The following is a 17,281-nucleotide window of genomic DNA, read 5'->3' as shown; positions in this document are numbered from 1 at the left end:
GTATTTATTGTCACGTTTTTTTTTATTATTATTTTGTATCGCACAATTAAACATGTTTGCGTCGTTATATCCACTGACGGTTAATGTTTATCAGAACGTTTATAAATAATATAAAAAAAAAAATCTGCACGTCACTGTTTTTTAAATAAAGTTGCGGGGGAAGAATACAAAGAGGGTTTACTGTAAACCACGCCCCCTTCACGCCGGACGCCCCGCCCTCTGTCAAATAGTTCAGCCAATCAGGAGTCACAACTTCACCGGCATGCGTTTGTATGGCCCGCCTCCTGTGGTTTTGCGTAAGGGTTTATACACAAAGATATAGATGTGTTTTCAAATATATATCGCTGTGTTGCGTCACAATTCAGATGCTTTAACGTCCTAATACGTATAAATTAAATTAATTCCGCGAGTGTCATTTTGATCTTTTTTTTTTTTTTTTTATAAAAATGGTAACAACTGTGTGAATAACTGGGGATTTTTTTTTTCTCTCTTAATTTTCCTGAACTTTGTTGGTCGGGGACGTGAACTGATTATAAGAGAGAATTTATCTATAACAACAACAATAATAATAATAATATAATAATAATTATAATAATAAAAAAAAAAATCCGAAAATGATCCTCCCAACTTCGCAGTCGCATCCAACCAGCCCCCCTCTCGCTCGCTCGCTCTCCCCCTCTCCTTCCTTCCTTCTCCGTCTGGGAAAATGGCTGCTCCGGCGGCGGTGAAGCGCTCCGCTCCGGAGCTGTGCCCGAGCTTCGCGGTGGTCTGCTCCTTCATGGAGCGCTACGGCGCGGCGCTGGACCTGCCCGAGATGACGTTCCCCCAGATGGAGCGCTATCTCCGGGAGACGTCGACAGGTGAGGCGAGGGGCGAGGGGAAGGGGAAGGAGAAGGGGAAGGGGGCCCGTTTTCTGCCGCCGCCACCACCAGCAGCAGCAGCAGCAGCAGCAGCATCATCTTCACCCTCTTCCCTCGGAGAAGGGGCTGTTTTTTGTTTTTTTCCCCCCAGTGGAGGGGTGGTCCGCCACGGAGAGACGCGGGCGGACTGTAGCTTGTTTGCGCGCTTCCTGCCCCGGGTTGTCGATTCACCCCCGCGGCGTGTAGAAATATTGATTTGTGGATCGTAAAGTTACTGTGGTGGTAGTGGTGGCCATGATGCAGTACTGCTGGACGCACACGCACACAGGCACACGCACTGTTGTGATTGTTTATTATTATTGTTGTTGTTATTATTATTATTTATTATTAGTTCACGTCATCGACGCCAAAGTTAAAGGACAATTAAGAAATTCAGAGGCCCCCCCCCCCCCTGTTAATCATACACAGTTATTATACACACACACGCACACGCACACGCCCGCGCGCAGCTAACCAGTTAGCCGACTGACCACACACACACACACACACACACACAGACAGTTAACCCGTTAGTTCCAGATTGTTGTCATCCTCAACTTCTTCTCAACGGATCGATCCGGTGTTCGGTGTGTTTTGGGGGCTTAAATGGGTCCGACGCGAACGCTGGATGTTTTTATCGTTAATTTATTTTTTTTGGGGGGGGGGGGGGCTAAGACAGGTTTGCTGTCAAGTCGGCGCATGCGCAGTGCGGGTGCAAAGCTGTAACTGTATGTTAGCCCTCTGGCTAACGTGAAACTGGGTGGCCTTTTCTTGAAAAAATGACCCCCGAGGATTGCAAAATCCATCCCTGGAACCCACTTTCCTCAGAATAGAGCCCCGAATATGTTTTTCTCGATGCAGTAGACTTGAAGCTGGCGTGTTGTTGTTGGTGTAGCACCCCGGTTTGCTAGTTAGCTGTGCTTCCCGTTAGCCCCCCTGCGCACCTCACAAACCTGGGCAGATACAGAGGTTTATTGTTGATTTTCTGGTATATTGTGTACATTTCCATTTTTTTTTCTGTTCTTTAGTACATTTATTTTTGGTTCATTCTATAGTAGCAATTTTGTTTTATTACTTTATCACATAACGTTGCACATTATCTCAGATATAAATCTATCACTGGGAATGTGAATGGCGACTCCGTGTATATAACTGTTTTTATTGCCTTAATTAGTTAATATAGTTTCCATTTTCCGGGGTTGGTGCAGTGTTACAGTAACGTTGATTACAAAGTTGCCCGGCACGCAAACAGATTTGAATGTAGAAATCTAAACTTGCCACGACAAGTTGAGCTCAAATGGCACGAATAACTAGTTTACTGTATTTCCACCGAACAGCATTGAAACAGGTGCTTGTTAATAATATGAATAAATAATGATGTTAAGTAATGGATGGCCTTGCTACATCAGCACGTGTCCTGTTCACGCTATAGGAAGAGTTTCATAAACAACATTGCTGTAATTACTACTTATTATTACTTACTTGACATTCATTTTCAGTTCCCCAGCCCTTGGTCGAACTCCATGTCAAGCTCCTGAGAAAGCTGGGAAAGTCCGTCTCCACTGACCGCTGGGAGAAGTACCTGGCTAAGGTGAGAGGGACGCATCCAACATATCGCACCAGTGTTTGTGTCTGCATGTGGGGACTGCTGTGACCGCCCCAACATCCCCTCCCATACTGCAGGTGTGCCAGGACCTGAACAGCACCTGGGCCTGGGAGCTGGAGCAGAGGGGCTACCAGGAGATGACCATGGAGTGCAAGTCCAGTATCCTCAAAGTACGACACCGATCGCCCCCCCCCCCCTTCGCAGCGAGACCGTCCCGGGTTCGAATGGTCGAAAGGTCCCGGGGGCCTCCCTCTGTGGAGTTTGCATGTTCGCCCCGTGTCTGTGTGGGTTTCCTCCCGCTCGCTACGGTTTTCCTCCCACCGTCGAAAGACATGTATGTGAGGGGTTAACACTCCTGTCGGTGCCCCTGAGCAAGGCACCGGCGAAAAAGTCGACCCCCGGGCGCTGCACTGTGGCTGCTCACTGCTCCTGGGTAGAGGATGGGTCAAATGCAGAGGACTTACTTCATTATATCCTACTTGTACAATGACAATAAAGAGATATTATATTCTATTCTTTTACACATATTATGACACTTTATTCAGGGGAAATTCTGTCCTGGTGGTCGTGTCAATATTTTCAAACCGAATAATACCCATAAATTCTGAGCAGAACACAATCTTCCTCAATGTCTTTGTATCCTCGCATGCTTATTCGTCAAAACCCCCCTTTCTTTGCTGTTCTCTCACCATTTCTTCTCGCTGCAGTATCTCTGCGAGTGTCAGTTTGACGACAACCTGAAGTTCAAGACGGTGATCAACGAGGAGGACCCCGAGAAGATGCGTCTGCAGCCCATCGGGCGGGACTGCCAGGGGCTGATGTACTGGCTGCAGCTGGACCAGGAGCAGAACGTCCGGCTGTACACAGAAGAGCAGGACGACCTGGACGGCTCCACATGGAAGTGTATCGTCAGGTGAACCTGCGACTACATTCATCCGGCTAGTTAGATACATACAGACTCTCGTTTTGCTCTGCTTTCTGAAGTTTTATTTGATTATTTTCCACTTGGGCAACAACTACTGAGTGAGCCATAGCTTCCTCAGAACTTGTGTTTTGAGCTGAGTCTTGAGTTTTAAAAACATTTATTTTAATATATATATATATATATATATATTTGTCTTTTTCTTGTTTGTCTTTTTTTGTCAGTCATGCTGATGGATTGTCTGGATCTGGTTGATTTTTTTTTTTTGCTGTTCTTCTCAAATTCTGTCAAATGTATATTGGCTTAGAAATGAATTGCGTTCAATTCTAATCTTCTGTACTCCAATTTTCTAATCCAATTTTTCTTTTTTGTGAATGTTTATCCAGCTGTTTACTGAACACAACTGGTTTAACACTGGTTTATGAAGTTAACAGTTATTCACTTGCACATGCAATCTTTGCATTTTTCCGTGAAAGTTGGACTCCGCCACCAACAAGGGAAATAGAGGCATACATGCATAATGCAACTACATTGAATGGCTGTTTCTTAAAATGGCCGCTAATAGAAAAATATTATGGAATTCTTTATGATAATATTCGTATGTATTGACACGTTAAAGTTTAGGATTCAGAATCTGTAACAGGAGTGGGGGCAAAAAAAATAAATATTTCTGTGTCCCTAGTTTTTTCTTGTATATTGACAGCTATTCTCTTTTCTTCTCTGCTTCAAGTCTGCTTAGCTCACAACTTACTAGTATTATGATATTGTTAGTAGTAAAACTTCTCTGGTCACTAACCCCTTAATATTCTCACTCCACAGAACTCGCAATGACCTGGCTGAGGCTCTGCAGCTGCTCAAGGCCCAGGTGGAGCCAAACCAGAATCAGAACCAAAATCAGAGCAATGCGACCAGTGCCAGGCTTGAAGAGAAGGACAGCAAGACAGACAGAGATACAGGTATGGGTGAATGGGTGGAGTCATTTATTGCCATTCAATGCTTTGAGGGTATGGCATTTTGAAAATAAATTAGAAACAGCAACGAGGATATGCAACCGAGGGGCCTAAGCCTTGTTTTTAAGATGAGATGAGCTTGAAAACAGCTTCATCACCTAAAATGTGAACTCAAAATCAAATGTAGAGAGCCGTGCATACATCACTTTATCAAATATTGAATTAAATATGCAATCATTTAGAACACAAAGGATGTGTGTGTTAAGAACAAGGATTAAGTTCCTCAACATTTTGGATACACAGCCGACAATGCAGCATTCGAAAAATACTACTAGAAGTGATTGCACAGTGTTATTCAGGAGCGTGTATAATTTCCTTGATACCCTGACTTTGTACAGTATTGGTCCTAGTTATGAGTCATGTATTTTGCTAAATTATAAGCGAGTATCTCTATAATCTCCTTGTACATACTGGAGATTCCTGGTTATGGGACTGCAAAATCGTTCTTATTTGTTTTTGGTACTAAAACACAGTTTGGATGTGGCCATTTTACATGTTGGGATATTTATCTGGTCAGTGTAATACCCCCTCTCTTGCCATCTTTGCTAACCTTTACATGTTATGCACAAAGCTCTTCTTGTTGTAGTCGGGTGTCATAGTATCTTCTGCCACAGCAAGAGCCATTCACATGAATTGAGATCATGATTTTAGTCCGATTGTTAATGCAGTCCTAATGGAAAGTTCAATGACACAAACTCATTGACAAGCTGCTCAGCATTTTTCTGTTTGTAACCCATTATTGGTTGGAAATTGGATGGATGGATGGATGGATGGATGGATGGATGGACAGACAGATCATTGTGGAGAAAGGATGGGGGCATAGAATATATGCCCATTATCTTGTTGTATTGTGTCACATTAATGGGTATTATCATAGTGCCCGGAGAAATTATTTTTGCATTGGCAGTTGTCATTGGTAGATGAATTTGTCTTTCATATTAAATCCTACTAACATTGCTGCAAACTTGTACAGATAGATGTGGGAATAGAACTATGGATTGAAGAGTGAATTATTGGAACACCGGATCCAGTTTCTGGAGGCTACCCAACCAAACACATGCTGTTAAGCACCCGGCCTGAACAAGTCCTGTTCTTAACAGATCTTAGTTTACGCTGTTTGAGTCCAAGCCTTTGTAGTCGGGCATTCTCAGAGTAACTTTGTTTTTTTTTTTTGTTTTTTTTTTTTAGAAGAAGAAGGCCCTCAGAAGAAGGCTGCAGTCTCTGGTGACAGTAAAGAGGATGAGGCCTGTGGCAGGGATAAGACTGTGGCTGGCATCCAGCCAGAACCCTGCAGAACAACAGAAGAAGAAACAAACAACAAGCTGACCTCTGTTGAGGAACATCTTAAGCAAGGTAGGTCTCTGTCGGTTATGTTGCCAACAGGTTATTATCCCACCGTGGATTCTTGAATCAAAGGATTAATAGCAAAATTTGCTGACCCCGATTTGTATTTTTCTACCTGATTATCCCAAAAGTCCTGTTAATTGTTTTCATTCACAAGATTGAAATTTTCCTCCTTGTTCCTAGTAGTGAAGCAGGAAGAGACCGAGCCTGTAACGAAGGAGAACCATGACGTTGAAGTGAAGGGAGAGCAGACAGAGATCAAAGCGGACAGCAAACCAGAAGGATTGCCACCTATCATTGATAACCGCGTCAGCACAATCACCGCTGTCGTCAAATCGGAAGCCAGAGACAGCGATGCCCCTAGCAACGCCGTGTCTGTTGTCATGGCGCCAGGCTCGGTCACAACCAAACAGGAAGTGAACAAAGAGGAAGAAGTGGACCGAGCTGTCGTAAGAAGCAGCCAACAGGCCAAGATACCCCTGAAGAAGAGGGAGCTCAAGCTTGCAGAGGGTTTCCAAGACAACCGGCATCATGGAAACCACCTGAACAGCTGTAGCACCATTGTATGTAACCCTTCAGTGATCCAGACGAAGGACGGTCAGGGGAGGGAGGGGAAACTCTGTGACTCGTCAGCGCCACCTGCTGGCCTGACTTCCCCACAGCAGCCTGCAGAGAATTCAGTGAGGCCAGAACTGACCAATGGTAGAGCTGCCCTCCCCCCAACTCACAAAGAGGGACAGAACGGGGTCATTGGGGTCATAGGTCAAGTAGGGATCATTGGTCACGTGGGTGTCATCCGCAGCCCCTTGGAAAAACACAGGCTACCACCCGCCACAGAGGCGCAGGAACGAAACGGTCCGGCCCAGTGCAGTGCAGGACCTGTGGCAGGGGAGGACCGGGAAGAGGAGGAGGACGGAGAAGGTGTGAAGAAGAACACAAGCACGAAATGGAATGAGGAGAAGGGAGAGAAGGTTCCGGAGATTGAGGTGGGCAGGCAATCCGTGCTGGTCAGGAAACTCTCGACGGAGGGGGAGGCGGGGGTAGCAGCACCCCCTGCTGGACTCACCGCGGAAACGCAGACAGACAGACATCCATTATTACCTTCATCGCTACCCTCCTCCTCCTCCTCTGACAGACTCCCGAGGGCTGCAGAGAGAGAGGAGCCCAGGAGACTGACAGCGGGGGAGGAAAACGGGAAGGAGGGTGAGGAGAAGTCGGGAGGCGGCGCCAGAGAATTGGACAAGAGCCAGGGAGAGGGGGACGAGAGGAGAAGGAGACGAGACAATGGAGAGAGTAAGGGAGATGTAAACACCTCAGAGGGGGATTTGGAGAGCGCTGATCCCCCTCCTAGAGCAGAGGAGGGGAAGCAGGGAGAGCACCAGGGCGGAGGTCCCAGCGGCGAGTCGGAAGCCCAGGCGGGAGTGAGGGAGTCTGGGCACGAATCTGAGAATAAGAAGGGTCCCCTGGAGGAAGCATCCTCAGAGCTCCAGAAGGAAGGGATTAGGCTCAAGATTAAAATTCCTCCCCACAGAAGGAACAAGATGAGAGGACGAGGGGAAAAGGAGGAGGAGAAAGAGACGGAACAGGAGACGCAAGAGGAGGGTAGATCACTGAGGAGATCGGCCAGGATTTGCAGGTGTGTGTGTGTGTGTGTGTGTGTGTGTGTGTGTGTGTGTGTGTGTGTGTGTGTGTGTGTGTGTGTGTGTGTGTGTGTGTGTGTGTGTGTGTGTGTGTGTGTGTGTGTGTGTGTTAACCTGATCAAAAGCTTTGGGCTGTTACAGATGATTTTTTTTTTATATTTAAAGTGGTAATCCATAAGATTGTCTGTGTTGGGTGGATTAGTCCCAGAATTATTTTCGAAACTACAACTATTTAAAATATATATATTTTTTTTCAACAACCCTTAAGACCCCTTACCCCATTTTAATTTCTCCTTAACTTGCCTTCTTCTGATCGTTTTTTTTTTAATAAATGTTCTTTGTCACTTGAGGTGGTGGTGATATGTTTTCATCGGAGGGTGCTGTTATTTATGAGGAATATTCACCCATCTCGATAGTTTAATGACCACAACTAGCAAGGCTGCTTTATTAAATTCACCGTGGCTGCATTGGAAACAGCATATAGAGGAGCACATACATCAAGCAAATACATTGAATGTCTGTTTCTTTAAGTTTATCAAGAGTTTCAAGATTTTTAACAAATGAATGGATTATCACTTTAAAATGAACCACAATTTATTGTAAAATATTTTGATCTAAATAAGACAAATTAGCCCTACGTTTGCATTGCTTTGTTTTTACCCTGTTTCAGTCTTATTTCATTTCACCGTCATTAACGGCCATTCACTCCCATCCCATCCCATCCACCCCTTCTCTCTTGAAGATCCTTTCCTCTGCCGAAATGCAGGCCGAGCTCAAAGGTGGCCGACAGCCAGAACAAGAAATCCCAGAAGAAGGCAACCTCACCATCTAGAACCAATGAGGAAGAGGAGGGCGTAGAGGGCGAAGAGGAAGAGCAAGAGCAAGAGAAGGCTAGTTCAAAGAAAGAGAGAAAGACAGACCCCGACAAACAAATCAGGAAACCCAAGGTGATCAATTCTGTGGCAAATTTGCACGATATCAACAGTATATATTTTAGATTTAAATGCTCTAGTTTTGCACAAATTTGCACTTTACGTATCAGTGAATACTTAAGATTTCATTATCAGTGTCAGTATCTAAAAAGAAAAAGGCATATCGTGCTACCTCAAGACTTAATCTATATTTTTCAAAAGAAGTAATGAATTTTGATTCAAAATTGGCTTTGACTGATGCTTTAAGTGAAGATTTGGTATCCATAATTCTACTAATAATAATATCCGTACAAACTTCATTTGTTTATCACCTTTCATACACAACATGCAACTCAAAATGCTTTACATCTATGCATCCCTGATGTGTACCTTTTTGGCAATATTTGACCGAAATCATGGAATGTTAATGGCGTTAAACATCCTGACTTCTCAATTTAGAATATGAGATCACTAAGCTGCCAAATTCATCTTTTTAAAGTCTTCCCTTTAGTATCATTTGAATAATCTTAAACAAATCCACAGTTAATCTCCATTATTTATTACTTTATGGTTGTTGTTTTTTTTAAAGGGTAAACGGAGGCATCGGCGCCCCCGGTGGACAAACTTCAAAAAGCGTAGAATAATCGAGGGAGGGGAGGAAGAGGAGGAGAGGGTCAAGGCCAGGGGGGAGGATGATAGTGAAGGTGGGAGTGACTCAGATGATTCCAGCCAATCAGAGGAGATCCACAGTGAAGACGCCTGCTCCCACTGTGGTCTGCCCAACCACCCTGAACTGGTGAGTGAGTGAATGTAAAGTTGTAGTGACAGGAAGCACACAGCACTGACAATGAGCTGAGTCACTTTTCTTGCTATTGTTGGCAAGCCAAGACATCAGATCTCTGTACCGAGTTTGACTGTGTGTGCACACGTCCACAGATCCTGCTGTGTGACTCCTGTGACAGTGGCTACCACACCGCCTGCCTGCGACCGCCTCTAATGCTCATTCCTGATGGAGAGTGGTTCTGTCCTCCCTGCCAGCACGTAAGGGCTGTGTGTGTGTGTGTGTGTGTGTGTGTGTGTGTGTGTGTGTGTGTGTGTGTGTGTGTGTGTGCGTGTGCGCGCGCGCGCGCGCGCGCGCAAGGTATTAAATCTGATCCTTTCAATTCTGATTTGTGGCACTTTCGCATGAGGTCTTGGATCCAGTCATCTGACTAGCGCTTCAGATCCAGACATGGATCAGTGTTGACTACACCGGTATTCCCATGGCGGTACTGAGCTATTCAAAGTTCTGCCACACTGACTGCAGATGCCGCCAGAAGCCTGCTGACAGCTCCGCCCTCTTTGACTATTATTGCACATGTTATTGTTTTACCCAAATTTCGCCACTAGTAATGTTCAAAATTGTTGAACTTTTGTAATTTCGCTACCAAGTCAAATCCGGATATGCAGAGGAAATTACGTGGCGGAAATAGGTATGGTGCACAAAGCAAGTTAGATAAAAAATTTCTGGGGCTGCACGTTAGCTCCAGCGGTGGTCTCTACGTCCTACGCAAGGACGAAATCGGCCTTTACGTGACAGGTCTGGACGGTCCGAATTCACGATGGCCCTCTGTCCCAACTGAGTTCGGATAAATAGCAATTTGGAAAAGGATCAGATCTGTACAAACCATCAGATCCGAGCGACTAACTCTGCAGCAAAATTAGTTTTTCATAAAAAAAAGACATCTAATTCTTTTAATCTTTGACTGTGCGTTTTCAGAAATTGCTGTGTGAGAGCCTGGAGGAACAACTGCAGAATCTGGACAGCGCTCTGAAGAAACGAGAGAGGGCTGAGAGGAGGTACACACACACACACACACACACACACACACACACACGCACACACAAATACACACATTCACTCACAATGATTTTCAGAATATTATCCTTTGGCAACATTAGTGGAGAGATACAAAGGCCATAATAAAGAAGAGGACCAGAACATTCAGATGATATAGTTTAGTATAATCTGTAAACAAAGCGGTTTCCCACATAGTGCCTCTGATACTCACAAAAATAACAAAATGAACAAAAAAAATAACTACATACAGTAGTGTTACTGTATGGAATCCTGTATGATAACTGATTTGAGGTGAGAATTTAGGACGTCACAGCAGCAGATAATCCAAATGTATACATAGAAAACGAAATATTTATTATTAGAATACTAACTACTAAATAATTCTCTCTGTTTCCAGGAGGGAGCGGCTGGTGTACGTGGGGATCAGTGTAGAGAACATCATCCCAGTAAGTCATTCACAGTCGTCGTTTGTCATTGAATAAGAACATAATTGTATATGCATATTCATGCAAATGCTTTGGTGTTAAAACGTCTTCATACTGTACTAAAACACCATTGTCTCTTTGAAAAGTGTAATCAAGACCTTCATTACTATGTATTTGTGTGTATAACCCTATTAATAACTAACTGTGCTTTTAACATTAATTGCTGACCATTTTCTGAATGGTGGCCAGATAGTTCAGTCGGTTTGACCAGGCTGCTGTCGCTGTTTCAGGAGGGCAACGTAGAGCAAGAGGAGAAATCAGAGCAGAAGAAAAATTCCAAAAAGAGCAAGAATCTGGGCAGGAGGTCGACGAGAACCAGGAAGTGTATCAGCTACAGGTGGGTTTGACCAGAAGCGGTAGCCTGGAGGGGGACAAATTACATTATTTTATTATTATTTTTTTTTAACAGTTATAAAGTAAAGGATTTTATAAAGAGTTTGTGTATGGTTCAACTAATTAATGTACCTAATTTTTACCAAGTAGTAGGTGCCAAGTAAGAGATTTATAATAATAATAGCAGCAATAATAATAATAATAATAATAATAATAATAATAATAATAATAATTAATAATGATGATGATAATGTTTCTCATCTGGCTGTTATATTCCCTTTGCAATGAAGGTTGCAGACCCGGGTAATAATTTCCCGACTTAACCTTTTCATTAATGATTTGATAATTGGTGAAATCAACTTGATTGTTGATTGGTTGGAGCATTTGTTCCATTAAAGAATTTTAAAATGGCACAATATATTTGCGATTGCTGGCATCCAATGAATACAATCATTTCGGAGACATAGTTCGGCATCATTGGCATCAATGCAATACAACTGCGCTTGTGACGACCACCAGGTCAATGAAAATAATATTTAAAAAAGATTGTAATAATAATGTTTTGAGTCTAATTCGAATCTATTTCTTGCAGGTTTGATGACTTTGATGACGCCATAGACGAGGCCATAGAAGAAGACGTTGGAGAAGCCTACGAAGGAGGTGAGAAGAAGACTGATAGAAAACGTACCGGCGGGCACTACATCACCTGTCATTGACCTCTGGCCGTTCATCATTTTGGACATTATTTATTATCTAAAAAAACATAAACATCTGAAAATCACAGGCGGAATTGGTTTATCAATGCTGTAGTGTGTTAAATGTGAGAGAATTTGAAAAAATAAACGCTCTCATAGCCCAAAAATAAATTGCACACAACCTTAAATAAGCATGAATGAGAATTTGTGAAAATTTGAATTCAAATTAATTTAAAATGTATATATATTTGGCAGCAGGGCGGGGAAAAGACATAGCCACAATCCTGTCAGAGGAGGGAAAGGAGATTCGGCGACCAATCAAAAAACAGAGCCAGTCTGCCCGGAACAAAAAGAGACGAAGGCTGAACGACCTGGAGAGCGACAGCACGGCCGCGGAGAGCGAAGATGAATTCATGCTAAGCAACAGGTAAACACACACTCACACACATACCTACACACACACACACACACACACACACACACACACACACACACACACACACACACACACACACACACACACACACACACTCGCTTAAAAAGATGGATTCAATCAGACCTTTAGAAAGTGTTGGATTCTTGCTATTAATGCAGATCAATCGACCAATCTTTATAAGTGGAGCATATTTCAAGAACAGGATGGTGCAACCCTGACTTCCTCATGGCAGATGTCTGCCACTGTCTCTCTCCATCTAATCTTGGGTTCCGACACACCAACATTTTTGGCCACAAAATGTTGCGATTTAAATTGAAATTAATTACATTAATTTCAATGTGAACTTTGAACGCTACTGGTAGCGAAGTAGCATCTCTTTCCGAATTAATTTTTCACTGCCAATTGCTGGTGTGAATGCAACTTGATCCTGTTCGCTGCCTTCTCCCCGCAGCTCAGAGGAAGAGGAGTTTGTTGCTTCGGGAGGAGACGAGGAGGAGGAAGAGGAGTACGAAGACGTGGGCAGCGACGTGGGAAGCGACGCTAGCGGAGCTCGCTCCAAACGCTCGCTCAAGCGGGCGCCCAAACACAAACCCGTGAAGACCCCGCGCAGGGGCAGGAAGCGGCTGAGACGAAGAAGAAGACGGTCGTCCGAGGAAGAGGAGGAGGACAGTGATGAAGAGATGGGTGAGTTGAAGCGGTTGGAGGTCTCCCAAAAGTGAACGGCACTCTGGGTTTAAAAAAATGTGAACTTATTATAACTTATTATTCATTATGATCACCAACTAAGGCACACATTAGGTATATTATCAAGAAATAAATATATTGTGCTTAATTATTCTTATTATTATTATTACATTATTAACTGAATGTGTTGCAATCAGTTTTTAAATCTGAACTTAGTATTGTAAACTGAATTGTGGCACTAGTCCAATGATTGGCAGGTTCTTGCCAATGCACAACCCTGTTTCACACGTGATGTGGCCTCTCCCCCGTCCTCCCTCTGCAGACTCTGAGCTCTCCACCGACATGTCCGACAGCGATGGGGAAAGGAAGCGCCGCGGCTTGAGGCGGGGCCAGCGTCAGCAGGTCAACTACCGCGAGACGTCCGATTCGTCGGACAACTCCCAGGCCTCGGCCAATCATAAGAAAGTCAAAAAGCTTGCGGGGAAACGCAAGCGCCACCTCTCCAGTGACTACAGCGATGGTGAGTTGGCATGGCAACCGCAAAACTGCTTAAAAACAAATTTAATTGTTCTATTTCTAAGAGTACCCCATAATTTCTCGGCGGTCGTGTTCTAAACATCACCATCCTTCTGTTCTTTCCAGTGTCTGCTTCTTCCAGAGACTCTGAGGAGGACGACGACGACCTGGAAGAGGAAGAGGAGAAGGACGACCGCAGCAGGAGGAAGATGAAGAAGAGCCGAAGGATGAGGGAGGACCTGGGCACGAGCAGGAGGAGGGTGAAGAGGAGACGAGATGAGGACGACTACGACGAGGAGGAGGCGGCGGACAGGAGGAGGCGGCTGAAGCGGAGACTGGCGGTGGCGGCCGGGGAGGAGGAGGAGAGGGAGAGGCGGCGGAGGCTGAAGAGGAGGGGCAGAGAGGAGGAGGAGCCGGAGAAGATGGGGCGGGGAAAGAGGAGGGAGATCCTGTCGCAGCAGCGCCGCCGACGCCTCGCACAGATGCTGAAGAAGCGGCGGCCGTCCACCGACGAGGACGACGGCGAGTCCGAGCGCTCCGAGGAGTCAGACGAGTCGGAGTCGTCATCCGAAGAGGATCGCCCGATCCGCAAGAGACTCAACCGCATCGACTCTGACGACGACGATGAGGATGAAGAGGAGGAGGAGGAGGATGGTGATGAAGAGGAAGGGAGGGAGCAGGAGACGGCGACCAAAAAGTCTTCAGTTTCGGAAAAAGATTCTCGCCTCGCCGGGGGCCGTGATGAAGATGGTGACGATGCTCAGGAAAAGCAGCAGGGCCGTAGCCCGACCCCGCCGAACGGGCATCGGACCTCCAGAGGCCCAGCGAAGCCTGGGGCTGGGAGTCCAGCGGTACCCAGGGACAGTGCTGGCTCAGGCGGGCAGGGCAGGCACAACGGCCCCTTACCTTTGAAGAAAACTGAGGTGGGGGAGGACCAGACAGACTCGTCAAACTTTGTCCCAAAAAGCCCGCCGTCGTGATGCTTCCGCTTGCGTGAATAGTGCTGACTATTTTATTTTCTCTAAACTGTCATGCCTATCAACCAACAACGTCTTTTTAAAACTGGATATCACTTCCCCTGTGACTCCTTCACACTCTCTCTCTCTCTCTCGCTCGCTCTCTCTCTTAATCCACTCTCCCGTCACAACAGAACTCACTATAACTTAGTCTCGCCCACTGTCTTTACTGGAAGACCACAACTGCCAGGCCGTCGGACCAAAGGCCCGAGGTGGAAAAATTCCATAAAATAAAAGTTGTGCCGTATTTTTTTTTTCCTTCCATCCGTGCACTGATCAGGCTGATTTCACTCATTAGTTGGACCTGGGGCTGTGCATAGATATTGAAACCCAGATGCTTCAAATCGCTCAGCCATGAATATCGCTGCCGTCTTGCCCTGGGGTTCATTCTGAGCGCCGCAGCGCAGGTAGCGCACTGGAAAGCACTGATCGAAACAATATTCAAATTATATTTCTTACGACGGCAGAAATAAGCGTATACATTTTTTTTTTCTATAGTAGGGGCTGAGGGGTGGGATGTTATGTATGTATTTCATATACATATGGATGTAAAAAGTTATATATGTACAGTTCTATAGAAATAATCATAGCTATTATACATTATTCAGTATAAAACAGTGTGATTTGTAACCCTTTTCTATCACAGTGCCATGCAGCGCTCGCAGTCAGACGCCGAGGCAAGGATTTGGCGCTACTGAAGCGTCACGGCGAATGAAGCATCTCGCTTTCCATATCTATGGCGGCAATTAGTTAATCCACGCGGTCGACTCCCAAATCCCGGAGTGGAATTTTACTTTCTGAACCTGGATTTTTCCACCTCTGCCCAAGGCGCCCCGCCCTCACGGCGTAAAGGGGAGATGCTTTATGTTTGGACGGACGCACACGCGCCACCGGAGGATGAGCGAGCGTCTCCCTGAGCTCCCGAGCGGACGTGCCACGCGTCTCGGTGGCGGCGGCGTGAACGCGTACACTTTAAAGAGCCGGGGGCGTCGGACGAGACTAAATACCTGCTCTGGCTGACAGAGCGCCGAGGCGCACTCTGTTCTAAGTGGACACAGTGGTCAGATCGTAGCGTACCTCATTCTAAAGCACTTCTTTATCCGGCGGCACTTAATAACCATAGCACCACGCTCAGTGAACGGCCCAGTATCAAACCAAACACTTTGATCCGGCGGTGGATCAACTGGCCACGCGGTTCCGACAGCATACCCAAAAGGTCAAAGGTCAGATTCCGTCCCTCTTTAACGGACTGTACCTGTGTCATTGAGTTTCAGCCCGTTTTACTAGTCGGTACACACATTTCACATGACCTCAGATTCCCTGATTTAAGCGCCATTGCTTAACCAAATTCAAAATTGAGTAATTTAAAGAACACGTGTTACCGTAATTGTCATAACATAATAGTAAGAAATTTCCACAATCATCGATTTTTTTTATTTTTTATTTTTTTACCCCAATAAAAAGAACAAACAGAGGATCAGTCGACCTCTTTACAATATGGCCACTAGCATGGAAAGCCGCCGGCCGCTTCCTCTGGTGCCCAACGACCAGAGTGTTGTCGGAGTCGCTCGAGGGCCAAGCGGGCGAAATGTTTGGTTTGACGTTGGTGACCTGTCTCCATGTTGTGGCAGAGCCCCGTGTGCACCGCACACCGCTGTACATACTCTGCCTGTACGATGTTTCCTGTACCATAATAGGTGTTCTGTTCTCTTTAGTCCTCTTGTAAGATATAGTGTTATATTTTCTATATGAAGGAGGGGTTGATGCTGCTGCGTGTGATGTTTGGATAAAATAGTTTAAAATCGCAAATTCATCGACGGTTTGGTTTTTTTTGTTGGTTTTTTTTTGTTTGTTTTTTGCTTTTGTTTTGTATGTGATGCTTTGGAGCGTTGCTTTGCGTCGCGACACTTGACCAGCGTGGTGCCTGTTGAGGAATGCAATGTTACCGAGTGTAAAGAACTAAATAGTTCCCGTTCAAAGCCTGGAGGCTTTATTTTTATTTTTTTTTAATTTTGTTTTTCAAGATTTCTAACATTTCACGTCCTTAAAGAGAGACCCTGGAAGTGTGTCACGTCGGCATGATTTTTTAGAAGATAAATGAATGCGTTCTCTCAGCAGGATTTCCAGCCCCAGGTTGCCCTTACATCGCAACGACAGCGGGCGGTTCTTCCAACAGCTGCTTTCGTCCAGCGACACCCGCGTTCACTCACTGCTCTAAAAACCCGATCGGCTTATTTGAGGATTTTGACCGAGCTGTCGGTCCCTGTTTCCCAGGCGAAGATCGAAAGGCGTCTTCCAGCGATGCGCGGTCGAGTCATTTTTTAGATAATAATTAGAATTTTTATTTTGCTGTATTCTAACCAGAGCCATTAATGGATCAAGCTTGGCAAGCCTTAACCTGGATGTGTTTCTTCCCTGACCTTGGAAATGTTTGGCGTTCACAGTTTCCCCGTGTAGCACGCCCGCCGGGAGAGGTGCGTCGAGCTGAGTGGATGCGTGTTTATAGAATTAACTGCAAACCCGTCAAAAAAATGTTAATAACCCCAATAGCAACAAGGGTGCTGAGCTGAGATTATGGCCGTTAAAAGGATGGACTCCCCATCTCAGTCACCGGTCTAGTTCTGATGTGTTCAAATTTTAGGAGGTCAAATACACGCAGGATTCTTGCATTGGGACTTTGTATTACATGATCCATTGCATTACCTGGGTAAATTACCCAAGTGATTTTAAGAGTTTTAAGAAAGACATTTTCCTGAGCTTTTTTTTTTTTGTATCATGATCTCGATAAGTCACACCTCAGAAATTCTACATAAGAAACTACTGAAAATGTCTTGTTAACTTTTTTTTTTTTTTTTTTTTAAAGGGTATCAACTTTTGAAGAGCAAGGAATAAATGCAGCTTTGGTGGAATTCCCTTTTTAAGAGGCTCTGCTGTAAAGAATTTA

The 17,281-nt window shown here is 45.0% G+C and overlaps 1 protein-coding gene across 1 annotated transcript in view; it reads left to right on the top strand.

Annotated features, from left to right (window-relative positions):
* Positions 1–706: 706 nt before the first annotated feature.
* Positions 707–17,281, top strand: part of rsf1a (remodeling and spacing factor 1a) — a gene marked incomplete at its 5' end in the record, with an annotated part of 18,086 nt that continues 1,511 nt past the window's right edge. Inside the window, 18 exons of the mRNA XM_080007336.1 lie at positions 707–860; positions 2,399–2,490; positions 2,583–2,675; positions 3,213–3,418; positions 4,247–4,383; positions 5,626–5,790; positions 5,965–7,417; positions 8,164–8,368; positions 8,922–9,128; positions 9,269–9,373; positions 10,092–10,171; positions 10,570–10,618; positions 10,888–10,994; positions 11,583–11,650; positions 11,941–12,112; positions 12,573–12,805; positions 13,128–13,325; positions 13,448–17,281. The exon at positions 13,448–17,281 is cut by the window's right edge and continues 1,511 nt beyond it. Coding sequence (XP_079863462.1) covers positions 707–860; positions 2,399–2,490; positions 2,583–2,675; positions 3,213–3,418; positions 4,247–4,383; positions 5,626–5,790; positions 5,965–7,417; positions 8,164–8,368; positions 8,922–9,128; positions 9,269–9,373; positions 10,092–10,171; positions 10,570–10,618; positions 10,888–10,994; positions 11,583–11,650; positions 11,941–12,112; positions 12,573–12,805; positions 13,128–13,325; positions 13,448–14,301 — 4,578 coding nt within the window. The 3' untranslated portion in view covers positions 14,302–17,281. The remainder of the gene's footprint in view (positions 861–2,398; positions 2,491–2,582; positions 2,676–3,212; positions 3,419–4,246; positions 4,384–5,625; positions 5,791–5,964; positions 7,418–8,163; positions 8,369–8,921; positions 9,129–9,268; positions 9,374–10,091; positions 10,172–10,569; positions 10,619–10,887; positions 10,995–11,582; positions 11,651–11,940; positions 12,113–12,572; positions 12,806–13,127; positions 13,326–13,447) is intronic.

This window comes from Zeus faber, assembly GCF_960531495.2.
Source record: "Zeus faber genome assembly, chromosome: 9".
NCBI lineage: Eukaryota > Metazoa > Chordata > Actinopteri > Zeiformes > Zeidae > Zeus > Zeus faber.
This window is presented reverse-complemented; position numbering and strand designations above follow the sequence as displayed.